The 22,617-nt window shown below is 50.0% G+C and overlaps 2 protein-coding genes and 1 long non-coding RNA gene across 4 annotated transcripts in view; all 3 read right to left on the bottom strand.

The window, feature by feature from the left end:
* The window catches only part of MED26 (mediator complex subunit 26), a 54,905-nt gene extending 43,406 nt beyond the window's left edge, over positions 1-11,499 (bottom strand). The window contains exon 1 of the mRNA XM_033198571.1: positions 10,999-11,499. Within this exon, the coding sequence (XP_033054462.1) occupies positions 10,999-11,070 (72 nt within the window). The 5' untranslated portion in view covers positions 11,071-11,499. The remainder of the gene's footprint in view (positions 1-10,998) is intronic.
* LOC117075835 lies at positions 8,683-10,990 on the bottom strand. The gene is made up of 2 exons (XR_004434150.1): positions 9,408-10,990; positions 8,683-8,937 (listed from the first exon to the last, which is right to left on the bottom strand). It is a non-coding gene; the product is annotated as an uncharacterized LOC117075835 (long non-coding RNA).
* A 2,409-nt stretch (positions 11,500-13,908) lies between the features above and the next one.
* SMIM7 (small integral membrane protein 7) overlaps positions 13,909-22,617 on the bottom strand; it is a 30,881-nt gene continuing 22,172 nt past the window's right edge. The window contains exon 6 of one of the 2 annotated variants that reach the window (XR_004434147.1): positions 13,909-14,811. The gene's annotated coding sequence lies outside the window, so the exon portion shown is untranslated. Of the gene's footprint in view, positions 14,812-16,926; positions 17,893-22,617 lie in introns of those variants that run through there. The other variant, XR_004434148.1, reaches the window with a different exon arrangement.

The following is a 22,617-nucleotide window of genomic DNA, read 5'->3' as shown; positions in this document are numbered from 1 at the left end:
TCCAGGTGCCAAGGAAGCCGCGGCTCTGAGACAACCTGGGGAAAGTCTTAAGGGCCAAAGACCGTGAGCAGAGCTACACAAAGCCAAAACACCTGGGGGGAGCAGGAACCACTGGAAGGGGTTGTGGAGAGAAAAAAAGAGACCAACACAGCAAGGGGCAAGGGAACCAGGGAGGCACACATCCCCCACTGTTAGGCCTTGTCATTCATTCCAAGTGCCCATGGTGAGCACAGAGAACAGCATCCTAAGGAGAAGACAACCTGGCGTGACAAACACAACAGGCATCCTTGTGCCCAAGGACAGCTCATCTTCCTAAACAGATGATGCCACTTCCTATTTCCCAACTTGAGGGAGCCCACCACCCAACCAGATAGGAAACCATGTCCACAGTGCTCTCAACACAGAAGAATCATCACCAGGGTGATGAGAAGGTGCCCACTCGGTCACACCCCTAACTCCTCATTGGGCAGACAGCATGTCCAGAGAGGCAATGCACAAGTCTTCCGCATACTATCCAGCACAAATACCACCTGCCAACTACACCAGAACACCTAACATGCCCCCTCCCTACTCCAGGCCAGGGTTTTCACCATTTTCCTTCAGGTACATAGGGCTGTAGCAGCCTGGGAGCATATGCTGTTTCCGTCTGCATAAAAGACCCTGCTCCTTCTGGAAAAACCTCCCTGACTTCCTGTGGGCACTGACACTTTCTTAAAAGGCCCTCCCATGCCACCCCAAGCCAAGCCAGAGTGTGTCTCCTGAAGTTTCCAGAACTGGAAACTAGAAAGTAACTCCTCTCTACGACAGGTCAAACTCAGGAGCTGCTGCCTTTCCCAACACATGAAGCAGCCCATCCACAAGACTTGCGGACACACAGACACACACACAGAGACAGACACATATACACACGCAGATATAGTGCCGAGGACCAGAAACAGAAAAGATTCCCTCTCCTTTCTCTCCACTCCAATTTCAATCCCAAGCAGCACTTATTTAAGCTCAGCTCAGTGTTTAGAGGGAAAAAGCTGGGCCGCAAATGCAGAAGGAGCTCACAGGAGGGCAGTGCTGAAGCTCTCCTGGGAGAAGACAGGCTCTCCACTCAGGGGCCCACAAGTTCAGGCGCTTGCTTGCCCACCAACCATCAAGGTGAGAAATGAAATGCTTGAGAAACTCCCCTAAGGCAGAAGTGAAGGTGAAATACCCATTCACAAACCTTTCCCTCACAAGGCCGGGCACGGTGGCTCACGCCTGTAATCCCAGCACTTTGGGAGGCCGAGGCGGGTGGATCACGAGGTCAGGAGATCGAGACCAACCTGGCTAACACGGTGAAACCCCCTCTCTACTAAAAATACAAAAAAATTAGTCAGGCTTGGTGGCGGCGCCTGTAGTCCCAGCTACTCAGGAGGCTGAGGCAGGAGAATGGTGTGAACCCGGGAGGCGGAGCTTGCAGTGAGCCGAGATCGTGCCATTGCACACTCCAGCCTGGGGCACAGAGCGAGACTCCGTCTCAAAAAAAAAAAAAAGACTCTCTCCAGCCCAGGACGGGATCTGAAGCTGCAGCTGGCCAGCACCTGCACTAGGACAGTGTGACAGCGAGGTCCCCAAGGGTGACTACAGGCAAATGCAGTCTGCGGTTCAACCAGAACGAGAAGGTACTTAAAACTCCACGCAGTGACCTCACACCAGCCAAACCACCCTGTTGCTTCTCTGGACCTTACACTTCAGTTACTCCCATTTTTGCCTTCTGGAGCCAAGGCCCAACTATGTGACGGTCACCTCAGGAGAGGTGATGACATCAGTGCACATCTACGGACACTGGATCCACTACTCTTCTCTCATTAACAGGACCTTGATGTCTCCTGGGAACATCCCCTCTATTGTGGGACTGTTTGGGTGAAACTCACACCAGATTCAGGGGTAAACCAATCAACTAATTCAATCAAACTGCTGATTCAATCAAAGCTCAGAAAAGGCATTAGGAAATGTTTGGTGGGGATTCCGGCAGAGTCGGGAGTTCAGTGAGGGAAAATCCTCAAACTGCTGGGACGGAGAGGAAGACACCCTATTGCATGAAGGCAACACTGGAAAAGAGGGAGAGAGATAAACCAGGTCCTCACCTGACCGCAGACTTGCCTTTGGGCCTGCGTGACCCTCAGCCCCTTTGTGTCTAAGCTCCTGCCACCAGTACAGCACCAACCTCCCTCTAGGGCTGGACAGGCCACAGAATTAGTATAGGAAGTAAAGACAGGTGCTGTGCAGGCAACCAGTTAAGTGAACACGGAAGGAAACAATGTGAACCAATGACCACACAAAAGGATAAAGCTGTTCTTATTTTATATCCCTTCACATCAGTATCATGGGTCTCCCACTGACAGCACTGAAAAGCCAGCTTGAGGACTGCTTGCCTAGGCACCATGCAAGATGCACCCGGGAGGTGAATGGAGTTGGCAGCATCTATAAAGGGTTCTAGAGGGCTGGCCTGCAGAACAGGAGGGCTGTTAGCTACCATGGTAACTACCACATCACCCTGGTGGGAAAGAGGATGTGGCCACCTCTCTGCACCTATCTCAACTCAAGCTGGGCCAGGAACCTGATGACTAGAAGGGGGGACATCAAAACAAATCATCAAGGGGATAAGAAGAACCTAAACCCAGTGTGTGCAGGTGGCTGCCCAGAGAGCCAATGTGACCAGGAGTGTGGGTGGGAAACAGAAGAGTGCACTGCTGTGCTGAAGGCACAAGCAGGCAGTGGGGCCGCCAGGGCCTGGGAGTGCTGCCAGCCCACTGGGCTCTCGGTGTGGGCCACGGGTCACACGCACCTGAGTCCTCCCAGTAACTCACCACTGCTGACACCTGCACCACAGAACCCCCACCAGAGTCAAGGCCAGCCACAGCCAACACCCTACAAAACCATGCTGTGCACCCAGCACACCAGTACCCGAGTCTCCACAGCAGCCACGAGGCTGACCCACCACAGGGAGTGGTCTGGACAAAGCGCACCCCACTTTCTGGCCATAACAAAAGAAAATCTGGGGGGATGTGTGTCCAGGAATGCCATATGTTTTGTCACATGACCAAAAAAGGCCAAAGGATCGCTGGGGACCCAGCCTTCACAGACGAAGTGACATTTGAACAGTGTCTAGGGAACACAGACAGGCAGAAATCTAAGCTCAAGCGCCACCTTCTCTATTAGGGTGAAAAATACCAGATGAGAAAGAAAGAGGAAAACACACCTCACACCCCTTCCTCAGCCAGTTCCAGAGAAAGCACACAGCATTTCAGGGACCACTGTCCTCCCAGCCTGGCATAAAAGCAGCGCACAGATGAATCCAGCATAAAGAGCTGGACCCAGGCAAGAAAGGGGAGTGCCTGTGCAGCACGTGCCCACTGGCCTCTCACAGATGACATGGAAGGCAGCCAGCAGGTGGGTGTGTTCCAAGCCCAGCCTCATCCCACCTAGCCTTCTTCCAGCTGTGTCCGCTGAGCCTCAGTTTCCTCACCAGCACCTGCCTCCTGTTTAATCTACACCTGCTATGAAGATTAAATGTGTTTTGAATGCGGGTGAAGTGCTGAAAATTGCTGGCACCTAGGACCTGCTCAGTAACGCAGACAGCCATTCCCAAAACTGGCCCTGTTCACAGTAAGAGCACCAAGCATTTGGGCACCCACATGCTGTGGCAGTTCGAGATACTAAGGGAGCAACTCCTGCTCTCCTACTTGGGCACTTCACAATCACATGGAAAATGTAACCAACAACACCTGTTATCAGCAGGAATATACAGTGTTAAAATGATGACTGGTTCCTGAGAGACATGGTCTTGGATTAAACCAGGCAAGGTTTCAGAAAAGGGAGGCAGCAGGGATGACAGGAGGCTCCCAACTGGAGGCAGCACAGAGGTCAAATTCCAGGTGTCACACACATACAGGTAAGGCCTGCTCTCAGAGTTACACTGATGCTGTTTTGACGACAAGACAGAACTTCATTTCGAAGCACAACTGGATTAGGAGTAGGTTCTGTCCTCGAATTTTCTTTAAAACAGTTACTCAAAGCACACCTGTTGTTATGTGAAGGTTCCAGAAGGTTTTTGATGATAAAAATGAACCCTCATACTCAAAAAGGTTTGGAGCCACTAGGCTAGAGGAATTTAAAGGGGGAAAAGTTGTAGGAACTGGGAAGGAATGGAATTAAAAATGTAACATTTGAAAACACTTCATGTTTGCAAGGGTACACCTTAGAAGACGCAATGCAGTTCAGCTTCCATGCTGGGCACCAATGATGTGGGAAGCGGAAGACTGTCATAGTTAAGCCCTCTGACATCAGAACCACCCAGGGATGGATTCAGACCCAAGGCTTCTGGTTCCCTTGTCTGCAATACCAGACAAATCGGTGAATCTCTCCTAGTCCCTAAAATGAAGATGAAGCACCTACCCTAGAAGTAATTCAAAGAAGCAATGAGACGCTCCACACAGTAGCGTCTGGCACTGTGTAAGTGCTCAGTAAACAGAGGCTGTTCATCTTGCAGCCTCTGCTGCCCAACAGAGACTGCTGCTGGCATACAGGAGACTGAGCCTAACTCTGTATGCAGGGGAAACCTGATGAGTCCCCTGAGGATTTCCAAGATTCATTTTCCTGCAGTGGATGAACCCAGGAGACTTTGCTGCAGTCCCAGTAACATCCAAAGGCCTTTAACCCCAATTGTCTGGCAATCCTTGGGATATGAGTTCCCAGAGGGCAGCTGGTACTTCACCTGACATGACCCATCTCCTTTTGAATAGGCTCCATAGAGAATCGCAACCTCCCGGTACTTGGCTGGTCACAGAATCCAATGGCCTATACACAGAATCCAAGGGCCTGTGCGTGTCCACATAGCCACCTCACAGTGCCCCCAGACTGTGTTAAGCTCTGACAATAATCCACCGCTCCCCTAAGCACATCACAGAACTCTCACCTTCCCTACCCCTAGGCTTGCCTCCAAAAGCCACATAGAGCAAATCTAATCCAGAGGGTACAACACCCCAAATGCTGAAAATCAGTGCCACGTACACGCTACCCCAAGACCCTTTCCATTTTTTCAAGCCCAGACACCTCGACCATACCCACAGACACAGCTTGACATCTGCCTGTGCCCCATCCCACGGCAGAGAGGGAAAACTGCAATAATTTGCCGACTATTCCTTCCAGCTCTGTTGCACTCATGCCAGAGACAACGCAAGAAAAGCCTGCCTGCCTGACTACAGAACTTATTCTGAAAAACTGGATGACAGAATATACTTAAGAAAGCCATCTCATATTCTTAAGAATTCTCAACTGTTTTCAAATAAGGCACACGGAGAACTGTTCCATTTGGACTTGAGACCTGCAGCACCATCAGGCCATCCGACTGCCGAGCCCACATGCCATGGCACCCCCCACCCAGCTCATTCATGACTATGCTCTATCTGCCCTCCTCCCTGTGAGGCGCCAGGCCCCTTTGGCACAGTAGCTGGGCATCTTCAGGTCTGTATCCTCTACACTCAGCACACGAGCACTTGCTAATCAGTTAGTGACTGAAATGTAACTGCAGTGACTCCCAAGGCATGGAATCCATTCAGAGAAGACCTTTAAATAGAGCATGCAGAATTATCGGTGTGTCTTTCTCACTCAGGAAATGCTTCCCGGTTCAGGGAATCCCTATGGCAAATCCACACCCTGCTCTGAGAGTGAAAAGCAGCTGTTTTGGAAGGTTCTCCCAGCATGGGTGCTAGCGAGACCACACTGGAATGAAATGTGCTGCCTCTCCTGTGCTCACTGGGCCACAAACTCGGCCACCCATTCTGACAACCAGCTCCCGGTCCCCAAAGGGACCAGGCAGACGTGGGACAGCCTACCACTAGAAATACAAAGGAAAAGCACAACGTGCAGTGACAAAGCACCCAGTTTCCAGAAGGAGATGATAGTGGGGGAGTGGCCAGGGGACCCCTCCCACTGGACTGGAGTCACTTGGAGTCAGTCTGGTTAAACTGGAGCTCAGTCTGAGAAGATGTTTGCAGACCGCAAAATCAAGAAAAGGCAAGCCCAAGTGTCCTCCTTCACCTAAAAGAGCTTGGCGCCCTTAAGGTACATGTCCTATCTTACACAGTTGCCCAGGGGCTGATGTGACCATGGTGCCTTCTTACATCTATATTCAGGACAAAGCCCCTGCCACACGCTGGTCTTGGACAGTCCTCCAGGGCTTGGGGACCTCCAACCAGGATAACATAGTCTGAGGACCACACAGAAACCTCAGTGAGGACAGACTGTAAAGTCCACTTTCTCCTGAGGGACAGAATGAGTCAAAGACAAGGACATACACCTGTGTCACAGGTGACACTTGCTACCTGTTTCCCGAAGTCAGAGAACACCACGCTGCTCCTCTGCTGTGTCCTGGCCACAACAGACAGAGTAAAGACAGATGAGTCCCTGAATCTGGGCAACTGTGGAGCAGTGGGCATTTACATGTTTGGGTTTAGGGTCCCCTACCATTTTGGATGGGGTCAGAATCAAAAGTCCTTCATTTTGCAATTTATACTATTCTGCTTTTCTGCAGAATAAATGGCATTTTAAGTTAATATCAAAAGTGCTGTAATGTTGAAGTAGAAAGCAAACTGGTCACACAGACTCATGAAAAGTTCCACATTAGTTGCTAGTTGCCACACCGTGGTCTGGCCCAGGTTTCTGTCCATGACAGAGACCTTACGATGTTCACGGGACAGGCTGTCTCATATCATCACGCTGTTAGATCTAACATAGGTAGATCCAGCCCCAGGCTGTAATCTCACATAAACTTGTAGGGGACGTTACAGGATCCCCACAAGTTTTCTTACCAGCTCAAAAACGCTGCCCCCACGTGCCTCTTCTGGAGCCATCTCTCCATCTTTCAAGACAGCGTGGTGGTGTTCAGAGTTGGTAGGACTCTAAGGACTGTCACTTAATGACTCTGGGTAAGTCCCTAACTTTGGTTCCACACCTCCCATTAAGTCAGTAAGAAACAAAAGCATTTTGTCCTCTGCTTGCCCCAGGAGACACCACTGAGCAGCACCTACTACCTGATGCTGCTGGCTTCTGCACCTGCAAAAGGGGAGACTGGCTCCCCCACTCACAAGGCTGTTGGGAAGAAGCAGAACTCTCTGACATGGTGCCACACAAACTAACAAAGCATACACCTTGGTTTAGAATTTTGTTAGTTGAGAAACTTCACACAATGTACCTTGCAAAGATATATTAAAAACAAAACAAAACAAAAAAAACCCTTCTAGAACAATTGACATTAGACTCTGCTGTCCCTTCCAGGATCTGAACTTAGATCTGGAAGGAGGTTTATGGGGTGCATACACCCATTCCCAATCCCACCCTGTGGACAAGAAATCTGCAGGCAAGTCAAAGTAAGCAACATCCAACCTTCCAATTCTTAGGTGGGAAAATTATCTTTCTTGCTGGGTCTCTCTGCAGAGTGCCTTGGTCACCTCCCCCTTGGTCTCTGTTGCCTGAAGAGCTGTAAGAAAGCAAGCAGCTCCCAAGGACATTTCCCGCTCAGAGCCTGACAGCTGGAGGCACTGACACAAGCGCCAGGGCTAGTTCAAGTCCCTCTTTGCTGCAGGACCTTCTCAGGTCTCTCCCTGCTCTGAGCACAGGACATTCACCTGCAGTTAGCAAGTCCTGCCCTATGCTGTTATTTTACTTGTCATTAGGATGCAGTACACTGTCTACTATCCGTCGGACCTTTCCTCTAAAAGCTAAGTTTGTTAATCATCACTTAACATCCATGTTCCTCACAGTTCTACTGAGTAGCGTCTCAAGTCACCTGTGATTCCTTCCCTCTGCAAAGTTCTGCATTAGAATATTCCACGACTGAACTTTTGGGCATAAAGCAGTTACAAAGGCTTCCTAGTAAAATGGGGCTCACATGTAGCTCCTCAGGTACAGGTCCAAGATGGATGCTAGGGTTCAGTCAGTTTAAGCAGCAGATAGAAAGTGTGCCTAATGCTTCTGCTCTAGAGGGAGAAGACAAGACAGGAAACATCCCAAGAAGCTTGCGTGCCGCACAGGAAGATAAACCTCGTACCTCCACAAAACAAAGAGCGTCCCAGGCAGATGGGAACCGAATCACCTGCTGAGGAGACTGCTCACTACGACTGCTGTGCGAGAGTAAGACACAGTCCTTCACTTTACCCACAATGCAGCGAGAGTAAGCTGGAACAATCATGCACACACTGCGCTTCGGAGAGATTTTCAACACCCTGGGCTGAAAGGGTGCACGACGAAAAGAAAAGCTCCAACTGCTCTGAAAAACCGTTAGTAGCCTTTTGAAAAGGAGAGTAGAGGATTTACTTTATTACTGAATTGGCAGAAATTATTAACTCTGAGCCTGCTGCTATAGGAATTCAAATGCATACTCCAGGGGCTAAAAGAGCACAGAAACAACTTTCCTCCTAAGAATTCCTTTGTCAAGGAGATGGTTGGTAAACACGACTTCTTCATCACTTCCCTAACTTTCCAGATACTTTTGGATATTAGGTCAGTTCCTGACACTGATTTTGCAAGCAATAGCTAAGTTTGTTAACCATAATTGCATGCCCATAAAGGTAAGCATTACATGACACAATTCTCTGCCGCTTCTCTCAGAAGAGGTTTAATTTTAGTGTTGGCTCTTCAACATTGTCCCCGTTTTTTTTTTCCACGAGCATCTTAAATATGTGTCAACTAAATATCCAGTAGTGGAATTCATCATTGGGCAGGGCAGAGAGGAGAGTGCGGCACACCGGCAGCACCTGTGCTGGAGCCACCTGCTCTCACCTGAGCCCACATTGATCCAAGAGAAACTGCAGACGCATTGACATGCCCGGCTCTCACCACTACCTCCGCCAGCAACCCTGTCCACCGCAGCTGTTTCTGCATGGTGTTTGCTCAAAGCGAACGGTCCTGTCAAATGGCCCATAACAGCGCTCAGAGGATCAATCACAAAGGAGGCACCTTCCTCATTGCTCATAATCAAGAAGATAATTTCCCAAATCCATCCACCCCATGTTAGTAGGACTCTGCCCAAGATCATCACTAAAGTCCCTGAAAATAAGCGATATGAAATGCAAATTCCATGCCAGGTAACAAAACCAGGGACCTATATAACATTTCTGCATGAGCTGAGTGAGACACACAAAACTAAGATTTGTTCCGTCCTCTTTTCTTCTGCCTCAAGGAACCCTTTTGATTAGAGCCTTACACAATACTGGAAATTGTGAGGTCACTGGAGTGACCTAATCTACAACACTGTGATCGCCTGTCAAAGTGCCGCCTGATCCCAAAGCTCTCTGAGGTGGCATTAAGGATCAGTGCTAATATCTCAGCAACCTCTCAGACTCTCCAGAAGGAAAGCATGAAATTCAAAAAATTACCTTCTGGCTCCACAAAAGATATACAAGTCACCAAGGCTATTTTTTTCATGTCACTAGTTTTATCCTCTAATATTTCAATCTTAAAATTGCAGTGGCACCAGTTACTGCAAAAAGGACATTTGAGAAGGTTTTATATAGCTTGTGCCCACTCCACCCCCAAAGTCATAACAAAAATGTATAATATAACATTCGTTAAAGACAATTACCATCAAGTCGATGTTAATGGGACCTGAATACCAGGAATAAGAGAAGTACTTACATTACAGCAAACACAGGGCCTTAGGAAAAAACTCATAACCCTTCAATCTTACCAAAAATTGTATAAGTCAACGTGAATTATTCCAAAAACATCATCAGAGTTAAGCATACTGCTAAGAGTAATTAGCCAAGCTCATGTAAAAAGACAAGTAAAAACCCCTACGGTGAGAGAAATCTGAGTTACCTGGCCAAGCTAAAGATGATTTTTTTCTTCCATTCACAGCATATTAAAAAGTGATCTCAATGGCCACTTCCTGGGAAGCAAGGCCTCACTTCATACCTGGATGCTACTGCATCTTCCCACCGCCCTGCTCCTGCCGCAGAAGTATGACCCCCACTGCCAAGAAACTCTTGGAGAAAATATGAGAATAGATCAGTCTTCCCACCCCCACCCCACCCCCGCAACCACACACATACACACACACACACGGAGGGGCGGTCCCTCTGCAAACAGTAGCCTCAGCAAAGGGGCACCCGAGGAAACGACACCTGGAGTTAACCCTGACAGTATGGGTCAGTAGCCACCAGGCTGAGACCCCCAGGTGAGGGAAAGAGCCTACTGACACAGGGCTCTTGGGTAAACGGGAGAGAAAAGTCCTCTTTAATTCACTACCCAAAAAATGGAGCTCTGGCTTGGTCAGAGACGCAATGGGCACTGAGGCCCAGAAAGGCAACAGGAAGGATCCCACCCTCCCCGAAATCATCTGTCGCTGGCAGCGACCCCAAGAGGGTTTTGGCGAAGGCGTGTCCAGTCACAGAAGGGAGACAGACTCTCCACGTACCCTGGGTACCCGGCCAGGGGCAAAACACACTGGGGGTTCTCTCCGAAGCCAGGAAGGTGCTGCCAGCCGGGAAGGGGGGGAAGGACTTCTCTGATCAGCCAGAAGGCCAAGACATGGGAGACACAGGTTCCCCGAGTCATACCCCGGACACCAGTTGCTTCACAGCCCTTCTCCCTCCCCTCCCCCGCCCAGGGAGGGCTTCCCGGGGGTCTCGGGTCCCGGAGGGAGGGCGATGCAGGGCAGCTTCGTCCAGAGCAGTGAGGGTCATAGAGCTGGAGCAGAAAGGGGAGATAAACTCTACCCTTAGCCCCCCGTCTGCTTCCTCCGCCCAGGCCGCACGGAAGCCTCGGCCTCACGTACCAAGCGCTGCCGGGCTGCCCGACCTGCCCCCGGCCCGGGCCCGAGGAGTGAGAGGCAGAGATGGCAGCGGCCCTCGAGGGGAGGTGGGCGCCAGACGGGTCCCCCGAAGCCCGGTGGGCGAGGGGGACAGGAGAGGGGGAGGGTCCCAGGCCCATGCGGCCTCCGTCCCAGCTCGCGCGGCGGGTACTTACGTTGCTCTGGGGGTCGATGGCCTGCAGCAGCCGGTCCCTGATCTGCTGCGGAGACGCCGGAGCCGCTGTCATTGCCTGGGCGAGGCGGGGGGTTGCGGCCGGGCCAGCGGGCGGGCGGGCTGAGGCGGGGGACGGGGGTCACTCACTCGCCGGCCTCCGGGAGCCGGAGCCGCATGTTCCCCGCGGCGCCGGGGGGTTAGGGGCGCGCGGGGTGGCGAAGAGGGGAGCCGGGGCCGGGTCTCGGTCCCGGGCCGCCGCCGCCACCGAAGGAGGAGGAGGAGCCGCCGGAGCCGCCACCGCTTGCTGCCGCCGCCTCGAGAACCAAACTCCAGTGAGCTGCCCCAGCGCGGAGTACTCTGGGTAGTCCGCGCCGCACGCAGCGTCCGCGCCACGCTGAGGAGGTTGGGAGATGGGACGGGCGGAGACGCCAGGCATGGGCGGGACTGTCCGTGTGCCACGCCCCGGGCCTCCGCGCACGCGCGCGCAGGCGCACTCACCCGCCTGTGCCGCCCCGCCCTGTCGCCCGGCCTAGGCAGCCGTTGGGAGGAGGTTGGGCGGGGCAACGGTCGCTGCCTGGAGGCCCCGCCCCCGCCCGGGTCGCGGGGCGGGGCTTTCTGACGGAAGCGCGCGCGCAAAGAGTCCTTGAACCCGGACTCTCCCGGCGGCTACCTCAGGGCAGGGAGGGCGGCGGGAAAATCCTTCCTCTAGGAGAGCCTTCCCGGCGCGTGACTGGGGGACGAGAGTCGCAGGCTGAGCAGCTGCCGAAGTTTTTGTGAGGGCGAGGGAACCAGACGTCCACGTTGTGATTCTGAGCAAGGAAGGGTCATCGGAGGAGTCCGGGGGTGTCGCCGCGGCCGCCCCCGCCCCTTAGAGGGTGTGGGAATGGGTGTGGTGACGGGCGGGGGTCTGCACCGCCACGGGCGACCCCGATCGCGAAAACGTGAGACGGCAAAGAAGCCGCCCCCCCGTAGCTGGGAACGCCGGAAAGCCGGAGGTTGCAAATCTGCGTCTACGCCGCGGCTTCTCCACCTCGGCACCACTGGCATTTGGGCGGTATTGCTCTGTCGTCGGGGCGGGTCCCCCGATCTGTCGGAAGTTGAGCGGCATTTCTGGCCTCCGAAGCGCCCCCTCCCCCAGTCTGCAGTCACTGCCGCCATCCCTTGTGGGGGCACAGTCCCCCCGTCCCCCTACCGGCAGAAAACCCCGTGATTGAAAGACCCTTCTACCCGCCTCTGCCTGGAGGTGCTGTAAAACTGAGATGCTCATTCTCTTAACCAAACACGTCACAGGAGGAAACGGAGGCCCAAGGTCACCTAAACTTCGGGGTTAAGCCCAGAACCGCAGGTGTCAAGTTTAAGGGCGCCCCTCCTCCCTCCACTCTACTTATTGCCTTCTGTAATTGCTCCCCTCTCTCTGGGAACTCTGTTGGAAATGCTGTTGTGAGACGGGGTGGAAAGGCAAGCTCGGCAGCCTCGGGAGAAATCTTTTTTTTCCCCACTGTTACAGGAAGACCTAGATTTAAAACAGGAGGAAGACGGCTGATGAGAACCACATGTGTGCCTTGGAGCTGCCTGGCACCTGTTAGTCTTGTATTTGTTGTGCTTCTGGGAAATATTTTCATTTGCAAAAACGGCTGCTTCTGCACGTGGCTATAGTTGCGTGCTTCTGCATATGTGAAAAGTTTTACATCCCCTTGGAGGAGAAAAGAAACACGGGCAAAACACTTGTCATTTACTGCTCCCAACCTCACCCCTCCCAGAATGTGGAGCATTGTGTATATGGTGTACGTGGTCCAAGTTGGAAACTGGCCCATTCGGAGATAATTCTTTATCTCATTTCTGCTAAGCAAAATAAACATAAGCCTTCCTCAGGCATATTCTGGTCTTGCCTTGCAATTTCTAACTCGGATGTACAGTATCTTTTTTTTTTTTTTTTTAAATAAAGGATTACATAGGAGACAATTTATTTTGCATGGGTCAAGTTATTTTAAGAAACATTTGGGCTGGAGTGGTAGCTCAAGCCTGTAATCCCTGCACTTTAGCAGGCCGAGGCGGGTGGATCACTTGAGCTCAGGAGTTCGAGACTAGCCTGGCCAACATGGTGAAACCCCATCTCTACAAAAAATACAAAAATTAGCTGGGCGTGGTGGTGCACACCTGTAATCTTGGCTACTAGAGGGGGCTGAGGCAGGAGAACTGCTTGAACCCGGGAGGCAGAGGTTGCAGTGAGCCAAGATTGCACCACTGCACTCCGGCCTGGGCAACAGACTCCGTCTCAAATGAACAAAAACAAACAAAATGTGGGGCCAGCCATGGTGGCTTACACCTAGTAGCTCATGCCTGTAATCCCAGCACTTTGGGAGGCCGAGGTGGGCAGATCACTTGCGGTCAGGAGTTCAAGACCTGCGTGGTCAAAATGGTGAAACCCCTTCTCTACTAAAAAAACAAAAATTAGCCGGGCATGGTGGCACACACCTGTAATCCCAGCTACTTGGAAGGTTGAGGCAAAAGAATTGTTTGAACCCAGGAGGCAGAGGCTTCAGTGAGCTGAGATCATGCCACTGTACTCCAACCTGGGCGACAGAGCAAGACTGTCTTGAAAAATAAACAAACATTTGGAAAGTACTCAACTTACCTGTTTTTTAAAAACTAAGAAGCACTGACATGACTGAGTTCCTCAAGGGCACTGGCTCTTTTTGGTATCCCCAGTAGATAGAAAAATAATTATTTGTGGAGTAAGTCAATGAAAGTTTCATCAACTACACGGTAGTGTTACACACACCCCCAGACATATGAATGCATTTCAGTTTCTACAGATCTGGTACACCATGGGTCTCAACAGCTATTTCCAGAATGAAAGAAATAGTTCGTAACACTATATACACCAAGATACACAAAACACACACAGATATTTAGTTTTATTCCACATTTAATATATGTAAAAGGGTGCTCTTGTAAATGCAAAGATTAAATCATAACCACTGAATAGCAGTCTTGAAAACATTAGCAAGTTCTCTTAGGTCCAGGGTGGATACTGCAGTTCACTTAGCCAACTTTCTGCATTGAGACATCCTTGCCAGGAATCCTGTCAGTTATGCGAAGATGTGGCACGAGATAACTCCTCTTGCTGTGATGGTTCGTCCTCAATGACAGGTCCCTTATAGTATTTAGGTACAACAAGGTCTTTTGTGCTTGGAATGCCCTTGAAAAAGCTGCCTCACCTGTTAGTGAGGGGAACCCCAAAGACAAAGGGAGAGGAAGGGCTGGGTGCAGTGGCTCACAACTATAATCCCAGCACTTTGGGAGGCCGAGGTGGGCGGATCATTTGAGGTGAGGAGTTAAGAGACCAGCCTGGCCAACAAGGTGAAACCCCAACTCTACTAAGAATACAAAAATTAGCTGGGTGTGATGGTGGGCGCTTGTATTCCCAGCTACTTGGGAGGCAGAGGCAGAAGAATTGCTTGAACCCAGGAGGCGGAGGTTGCAGTGAGCCAAGATCACACCACCTCACTCCAGCATGGGTGACAGAGCGAGATTCCATCTCAAAAATAAAATAAATAGTAGAAAGGGAGAGGAAGTAGCTCAGAGTCCATGATTTGCTCTTGCCACGGGAAGAGGTAAAGAAGTTAGTGTCAGGAGGTCAAGTGCAGAGTATCTTCAGTCAAGCTGGACGGTGAGGGAGTAGGAGGATGTTTCTCCCCGGACTCACTGCTGTCGCCTAAGCAGGAACCGGGATACTCAAGAGCACTGCAGAGGAAGCCTTGACCAGGCAGGTTCACACAGCTGTACAGGACCAGTCTTCCACAGCGACACCTTGTGATAGCCAGGAGCAACAGCAGGAATGCACTCATCACAATGATAGAAGCAAGCCCCTGACAGATAGGCCATTTAAAGCACAGGGTTACTAAACTTACCCTAATAAGGGATGTGAGGGCTCCAGGGATTAACAGAAAAAGCCAGTGTGACAAAACCAACCACCCCGCTTCAAACCCTATGTTTGCTTTGGGTTTAACAGGCTGGCAGAATCTTTTTTCTTTTTTTTTTTTTTGAGACAGAGTCTCACTCTGTTGCCAGGCTGGAGTGCAGTGGTGTGATCTTGGCTCACTGCAGTATCCACCTTTTGGGTTCAAGCGATTCTCCCACCTCAGCCTCCCACGTAGTTGGGACTATAGGTGTGTGCCACCACACCCAGCTAATTTTTGCATTTTTAGTAGAGACGGGGTTTCACCATGTTGGCCAGGATGGTCTCAAACTCCTGACCTCGTGATCCGCCCGCCTTGGCCTCCCAAAGTGCTGGGATTACAGGCGTGAGCCACGGCACCTGGCTGCTGGTGGAAATTTTTAAAACCCTTTCTCAAAGATGAACTCATTCAACCGTATCAGTTATCTCAGAAGTACCTAGAGATGAGTTTCATAGTTCCGCCTGGCTTTGCACTAAGTCTTGTTTACTCTAAAAGTGAAACCAATTTAAATTGGCTTTGACTAACCTTGACATGTCAAAGGTAGCTAGAAGAACTCAATTTTTAAATCACATCTTCGGACGGGGATACACAAAGGATACCTGTTCCTGAGAATCCAGTTTTGAAGCCAAGTCCTGGAACTGGATGGGAGGGAATTCATGAACACAATACTTTAATTGCGCTGCACAAACACAACACAGCTGGGACGCCGAGGAAAGAAAAAAGTCACTAACTGCGAGCATTTCTTTTCTTTTTTTTTTTTTTTTGAGGCAGAGTCTCACTTTGTTGTCCAGGCTGGAGTGAAGTGGTGCTATCTGGGCTCACCTCTACCTCTTCGGTTCAAGTGATTATCGTGCCTCAGCCCCCTGAGTAGTTGGAATTACAGGTGCGCACCACCAAGCCCAGCTAATTTTTGTATTTTTAGTAGAGATGTGGTTTCGTCATGTTGGTCAGGCTGGTCTGGAACTCCTGACTTCAGGTGATCCACCCGCCTCAGCTTCCCGAAGTGCTGGGATTACAGGCACGAGCCAACATGCCTGGCCAACTGGGAGCACTTCAATAAGTTCATACCCTCTGACCCTGTGGGTGTGAGCATACTGAAATTCACAACTTCTAGAAATTTATCTGAAGGAGGCAATCAGATGTATGTACAAGGAAGTTCACTGAAGCACTATTTGTAAGAGTGAAAGATTGGAAGTAACGTAAGCCTAGCAATAGGGGAGTACGTAAATAAATTGTGATCAATTCCCCACAATGGGAAGGTTATGAATTAGAAGGCTCCACAGGGAGCTTTGTGGGGGCTACAACAATCTAAGCCACAATGTGAGTGGTGACCTCATTGGTGTATGTACATGTAGAAATTCACCAAGCTGGCCAGGCGCGGTGGCTCCTGCCTGTAATCCCAGCACTTTGGGAGGCAGAAGCGGGTGGATCACCTGAGGTCAGGAGTTCGAGACCAGCCTGGCCAACATGATGAAACCCTGTCTCTACTAAAAATACAAAAATCAGCTAGGCAGGTGGCACGCGCCTGTAACCCCAGCTGCTCGGGAGGCTGAGGCAAAAGAATCACTTGAACCCACGAGACGGAGGTTGCAGTGAGCTGAGATGGCACCATTACACTCCAGCCTGGACCACAGAGACTCTGTCTCAAAAAAAAAAAAAAATTCACCAAGCTGTACACTGCTATAAACTTCCAAAGTAAATTGTGTGCACGTGTGTGTGCGTGTGTGTGATGTTGTCACTAAGAAAACCTGTACTGGGTTGGGCACAGTGGCTCATGCCTGCAGTCCTAACTAGTGGGAGGCTGAGATGGTTGAACCCAGGAGTTTGAGGCTGCAGTGAGCTACAACTGTGCCACTACACTCTGGCCTGGGTGACAGAGCAAGATCCCGTCTCTTACAACAAAAATAAACCCACTATTGATGGAGAAACGCTCCCAATAAATAATAAAATGCAGCATATGAACTATATACATTGTGATCTTAATTATACTTTTATTAAAATATACATACTTATGCACAGAGTGCATAGAAAAACTACTGGAAGGGAACCAAAATATTGACAGCAGTTCTGATAGACAGAATGACAGATGGTATTTATTTTCTTTTTACACTTTTTTCCTAGATTAGTTCCGCATTTTCCGGCATTCATGTGTTGTTTCCCAGCCATCCTGTCAAGTGCTGGGATCGTTCTGATCTCTGGGAGCCTCTAGGGCTGACTCCAGTATGGCTAATCTAAAGTGAGCTTGTAATCTCCAAAATCCTGATGGTGGCTTTTCTATTAGACAGACTAATAGATTCAGATCTAAGTCCCAACAGTTTGTGTTTTCCTTACTGTCCCAGTTTTATCATTATTCTTAGTACTAAACAGAGTGACAACGGGGAGTGACATTTGTTGAGGACCTACGATGTGTCAGGGTCCATGCTGGGGACTTCACATGAGGACTCCATGAAGCCCCCTTGGACACTCAGGTCCTCGTGTCATCCCCAATTCCCGCCTGCCGCTGACTCTGGGGTGAACCTGCAACTCACTATGGCTAAGAGAATGCAGTGGAAACCACACTCTACCCAGTCTGGGCTAAAGCTTTAAGGAGGCCTGGAAGTTTCCACACAGCCCAGCAAGTCTACTCCTAGGAATCTCCCCCAAGAAAAGTGAAAACATGGCTGCATGCAGTGGCTCACGCCTGTAATCCCAGCACTTTGAAAGGCTAAGATGGGCGAACCACTTGAGCTCAGGAGTTTGAGACCAGCGTAGCCAACATGGCAAAACCCTGTCTGTACTAAAAAATATAAAAAATTAGGGGTATGGTGGGGGGCACCTGTAGTCTCAGCTATTTGGGAGGCTGAGGTAGGAGAACCTCTTGAATCCGGGAGGTAGAGGTTGCAGTAAGTCGAGATCATGCCACTGCACTCCAGCCTGGGCAACAGAGACTCTGTCTAAAAAAAAAAAAAAGGGGGGGGGGCAAGAAAACTGAAAACATATACTCACAGAAGGAAATGTACATGTAAATGTCCATGGCAGCATTGCTCATAGTAGCCACAAAGTGCAGACAACCTGCCCCGCCTGGGTTCCTAGCCAGCCTTCTCTCTCACCATTCTTGAGTGGGTCTTCTCATACCTGTCCCACTGAGCACCCAAGCATGCAACCAAGTGACATGGTCTTTGTGCCTCAAAGGAGTAACCCAGGCAAAGTCATGTGGCTGGATTTGGGGCTGGCTAAAGAGTCTGGCCCGTGACCAGGCATGGTGGTTCATGCTTGTAATCCTAGCACTTTGGGAGGCTGAGGCAGGTGGATCACTGGAGGCCAGGAGTTCGAGACCAGCCTGGCCAATATGGCGAAACCTCATCCCTACTAAAAAAAAAAAAAAAAAAAATTAGGCACGGTGGTGCATGCCTATAATCCCAGCTACTCAGGAGGCTGAGGCAGGAGAATCACTCGAACCTGGGAGGCGGAGGTTGCAGTGAGCTGACAAGATGGTACGGCACTCCAGCCGAGTGAGACAGAGTGAGACCCCATCTCAAAAAGAAAAAAAAAAAAAAGTCCAGCCCAGAGTTCAGGGTTCCTAGACTCTGAACCAAATCAAGTATAAGGCATTTCCCCAAAGAGCAGACAGGAGAGAAGGACCAAGGTGCTGACGTCCAAAGCCAAGTAGGAGGGTGGGCCTGACGGAAACAACAATAACAAACTCACCCCAGCCCATGGAGCTTCCCAGAGACAAAGGTGCAGAGTTGTACCCCAACACAGAAGGCAACAGCAAGAGAGTAGCTGGGTGCAGTGGCTCATGCCCGTAATCCTAGCACTGTAGAGAGGCTGAGGCGGGCAGATCACTTGAGGTCAGGCGTTTGAGACCAGCCTGGCCATCATGGTGAAATCCCATCTCTAGGGGAACAACAAAAAAAATGAGCTGGGCGTGGTGGCAGGCGCCTGTAATCCCAACTACTCGGGAGGCTGAGGCAGGAGAATTGCTTAAACCCAGGAGGCAGAGGTTGCAATGGGCCGAGATTGTTACCACTGCAATCCAGCAAGACCCTATCTCAAAAAGAAAAAAATATATATATATATTATATATATATATATATTTACAATTTGATCCTGTGTTAGCAGAGTACTTGCCCCTGCTCCCCTAAATGTCCCCATCCTAATCCCCAGAACCTGTAAATATGTCATGGCAAGAGATAACTAAGGATGCAGGTGAAATTAACATAACGCATCAACTGACTGCTGGATTCTCCCGGTGGCCCCAGTGGAGTCACAAGGGTCCTTAAACGGGGAAGAAAGAGGTAGAGGAGTCAGAATTAAGAGACAGGGTATCATGAGAAAGACTCGACAGGCTATTGGTTGCCTGGAAGATGGAGGAAGAGGCTGTGAACCAAGGATGTGGGCAGCCTCTAGAAGCTGGAGAAGGCAAGGAAAGTTTCTCCCTGAGAGCCTCCAGAAGGAACCAGCTATGTGGACACATTGATGCTAGCCTACAGAGACCCATTCTGTACTTCTGACTTCCAGAATTGTAAAGAATAAATTTGTGGAATTTTGTTTTTGAGACAGAGTCTCGCTCTGTCACCCAGGCTGGAGTGCAATGGTATGATCTCGGCTCACTGCAACCTCTGCCTCCTGGGTTCAAGCGATTCTCCTGCCTCAGCTTCCCATGTAGCTGGAATTACAGGCATGCGCCACCACACCCAGCTAAGTTTTTGTTTTAGTAGAGACAGGGTCTCACCATGTTGGCCAGGCTATATTTGTTTTGTCTGAAGTTTGTGGTTATTTTTTACAGTGGCAAGAGGAAACTAACACGGCTTTAAAGAAAAAGCTAGCCAGGCACAGTGGCCCACGCCTGTAATCCTGGCACTTCAGGAGGCTGAGGTGGCAGGACTGCTTGAGCCTGGGAGTTCAAGACCAGCTTGGGCAACATAGTGAGACCCCGTCTCTACAAAAAAAAAAAAACAAAAAAAATTAGCTGGGGGTGGTGGCATGTGCCTGTAGTCCCAGCTACTCTGGAGGCTGACGTGGGAGGATAGCTTGAGCTCAGGAGGTTTAGGCTGCAGTGAGCTAAGACAGTGCCACTGCACTCCAGCTTGTGCTACAGAGCAAGACCCTGTCTCTAAAAATATAAAGAAAGAAAATTTAAAAGTAAAGAAAAAGTGGATCATTCGGTCTTTAAAGATGTGGCACCGCCCAATTAGAAGGTTCCTCGATGCAATGCAATTACAGTCACTGAGGCACTGGATTTTCTAGTTTTCTTTAACTAAGACAGAGACTGAAACAGTCACATGTGGTTCCTGGCCACTGTGCTGCTGAGCACAGGCCCTCACTACTCAAAAGTGTGGTCTATGGACCAGCAGTATTAGCATCACCAGGAAGCTCCTTAGGAACATAGGTCCTTGACCAGGTGTGGTGGCTCACACCTATAAACCCCAGCACTTTGGGAGGCCAAGGCAAGAGGATCACTTGAGCCCAGAAGCTCAAGACCAGCCTGGGCAACACAGTGAAACCTCATCTCTACAAAAAAATACATTAGCCAGCTGTGGTGTTATGCGCCTGTTGTCCCAGGAGGCTGAGGTGGGAGGATTGCTTGAGCCTGGGGGAGGTCGAGGCTACAGTGAACCATGATCACCTCACCTGGGTGACAAAGTGAGACTGTGACGAAAGGAAAGGAAAAAGGAAAGGAAAAAGGAAAAAGGAAAAGGGAAAGGAAAGGAAAGGAAAAAGTAGGCCCTTAGCCTGCACCTCCCCAGCCTGTTAGGCAGAATCTGAATTCCACGAAGACACCCCCAGGGGATTTAGGGGGATGTTAAAATCTGAGACCCACCCATAGTTGAGGCCACCATTGACTTACACAGAAATGCCTTCCTCTGTAGCACCAGGAGACAAAATCCATCATAGAACTTCTCAGGGTGCCTCCTACACCACACCAGCTTTGTGTGTTTGTTCTTTAATGCCTCAAGGCATACTATTAGCCAAAGAGAGTAACTAACAGCAGCTGTTGAATACTATGGGTCAGACTTTGACCATCTGTTATGGACTGAATTGTGTCACCTACCCATGCCTAAATTCATATGCTGAAGCTCTGACCTCCAACGGGGACTGTATCTGGAGACAGGGCCTTTTGGAGGTAATTAAGGTTAAATGAGGTCATAAGGGTTGGGCGATAAGCTGACAGGACTAGCGTCCTTATAAGAAAAAGGAGGCTGGTTGCGGTGGCTCACGCCTGTAATCCTAGCACTTTGGGAGGCAGAGGCAAGTGGATCACTTGAGGTCAGGAGTTCAAGACCAATCTGGCCAACATGGTGAAACCCCGCCTCTACTAAAAAAAAATACAAAAATTAGCCAGGTGTGGTGGTGCGCACCTGTAATCCCAGCTACTCAGGAGGCTGAGGCAAGAAGAATCACTTAAACCAGGAAGGCAGAGGTTGCAGTGAGTTGAGATCGCGCCACTGCACTCCAGCCTGGGTGACAGAGCAAGATTCTGTCTCAAAAGAACTGTGAGGCCATTAAACCTCTTTTCTTTTCTTTCTTTCTTTCTTTTTTTGAGATGGAGTTTCACTCTTGTTGCACAGGCTGGAGTGCAATGGCATGATCTTGGCTCACTGCAACCTCCACCTCCTAGGTTCAGGTGATTCTCCTGCCTCAGACTCCTGAGTAGCTGGATTTACAGGTGCCTGCCACCATGCCCAGCTAATTTTTGTATTTTTCTTTTTAGTAGAGACAGGGTTTCACCATGTTGGCCAGGCTGGTCTTGAACTCCTGACCTCAGGTGATCCGCCCATCTCAGCCTCCCAAAGTGGTTGGGATTACAGGTGTGAGCCACCGTGCCTGGCTGTTAACCTCTTTTCTTATAAATTATCCATTTCTTTACAGCAATGCAACATGGCCTAATACACAGCTCTAGCTGACTAATACACCATCTCACCGAAGCCTTGCAAAACCCAGTTGAGAAAGTCTTTTAATAAAAGCAACAATATTAGTAAAAACAGACGATTACTGAGTGCCTGCCCAGCATCAGGGAGGTTATAGGCCCATGTCGAGGCTCTCTCCTTCACTGTACCCATGTCATGGATGAGGATATAGAGGTGCAGAAGAGCCAAGACATAGAGCCCAGGTCAGAGCCACACCTCCAACTTGCTTTCTGCTGCAACCATCCTTTCACCTTTTCTCTCATGCACACAATGCACTCTAATTAGATGTAAAGCTTTATTTCCCCTAAAATTTCCATAATTCCCTCGGCACAGTCCACATTCTTTTGCCTAGGTTTACCACCGACTGCCAAGATAATAATGTAAACTAGACACCAATGAACAGGATCCATTAGTAAGATGTCATCTTTTTTTTTTTTTTTTTTCTGAGCCGGAGTCTTGCTCTGTCGCCCAGGCTGGAGTGCAGTAGTGCGATCTCGGCTCACTGCAAGCTCTGCTCACCCCCTCAGGTTTGCGCCATTCTCCTGCCTCAGCCTCCCGAGTAGCTGGGATTACAGGCGCCCACCACCACAGCTGGCTAATTTTTTGTATTTTTAGTAGAGATGGGGTTCCACCACGTTAGCCAGGATGGTCTCCATCTCCTGACCTCACGTTCCGCCTGCCTCGGCCTCCGAAAGTGCTGGCATTACAGGCGTGAGCCACTGCGCCCGGCCATAAGATGTCAATTTTTAAAAACTATCTAGTCCAGAG

Source organism: Trachypithecus francoisi, unplaced genomic scaffold (assembly GCF_009764315.1).
Source record: "Trachypithecus francoisi isolate TF-2019V2 unplaced genomic scaffold, Tfra_2.0 Lachesis_group5, whole genome shotgun sequence".
NCBI classification, from domain to species: Eukaryota; Metazoa; Chordata; class Mammalia; order Primates; family Cercopithecidae; genus Trachypithecus; species Trachypithecus francoisi.
Note: the sequence above shows the minus strand (reverse complement) of the source record. Positions and strands in the feature narration are given on the sequence as shown.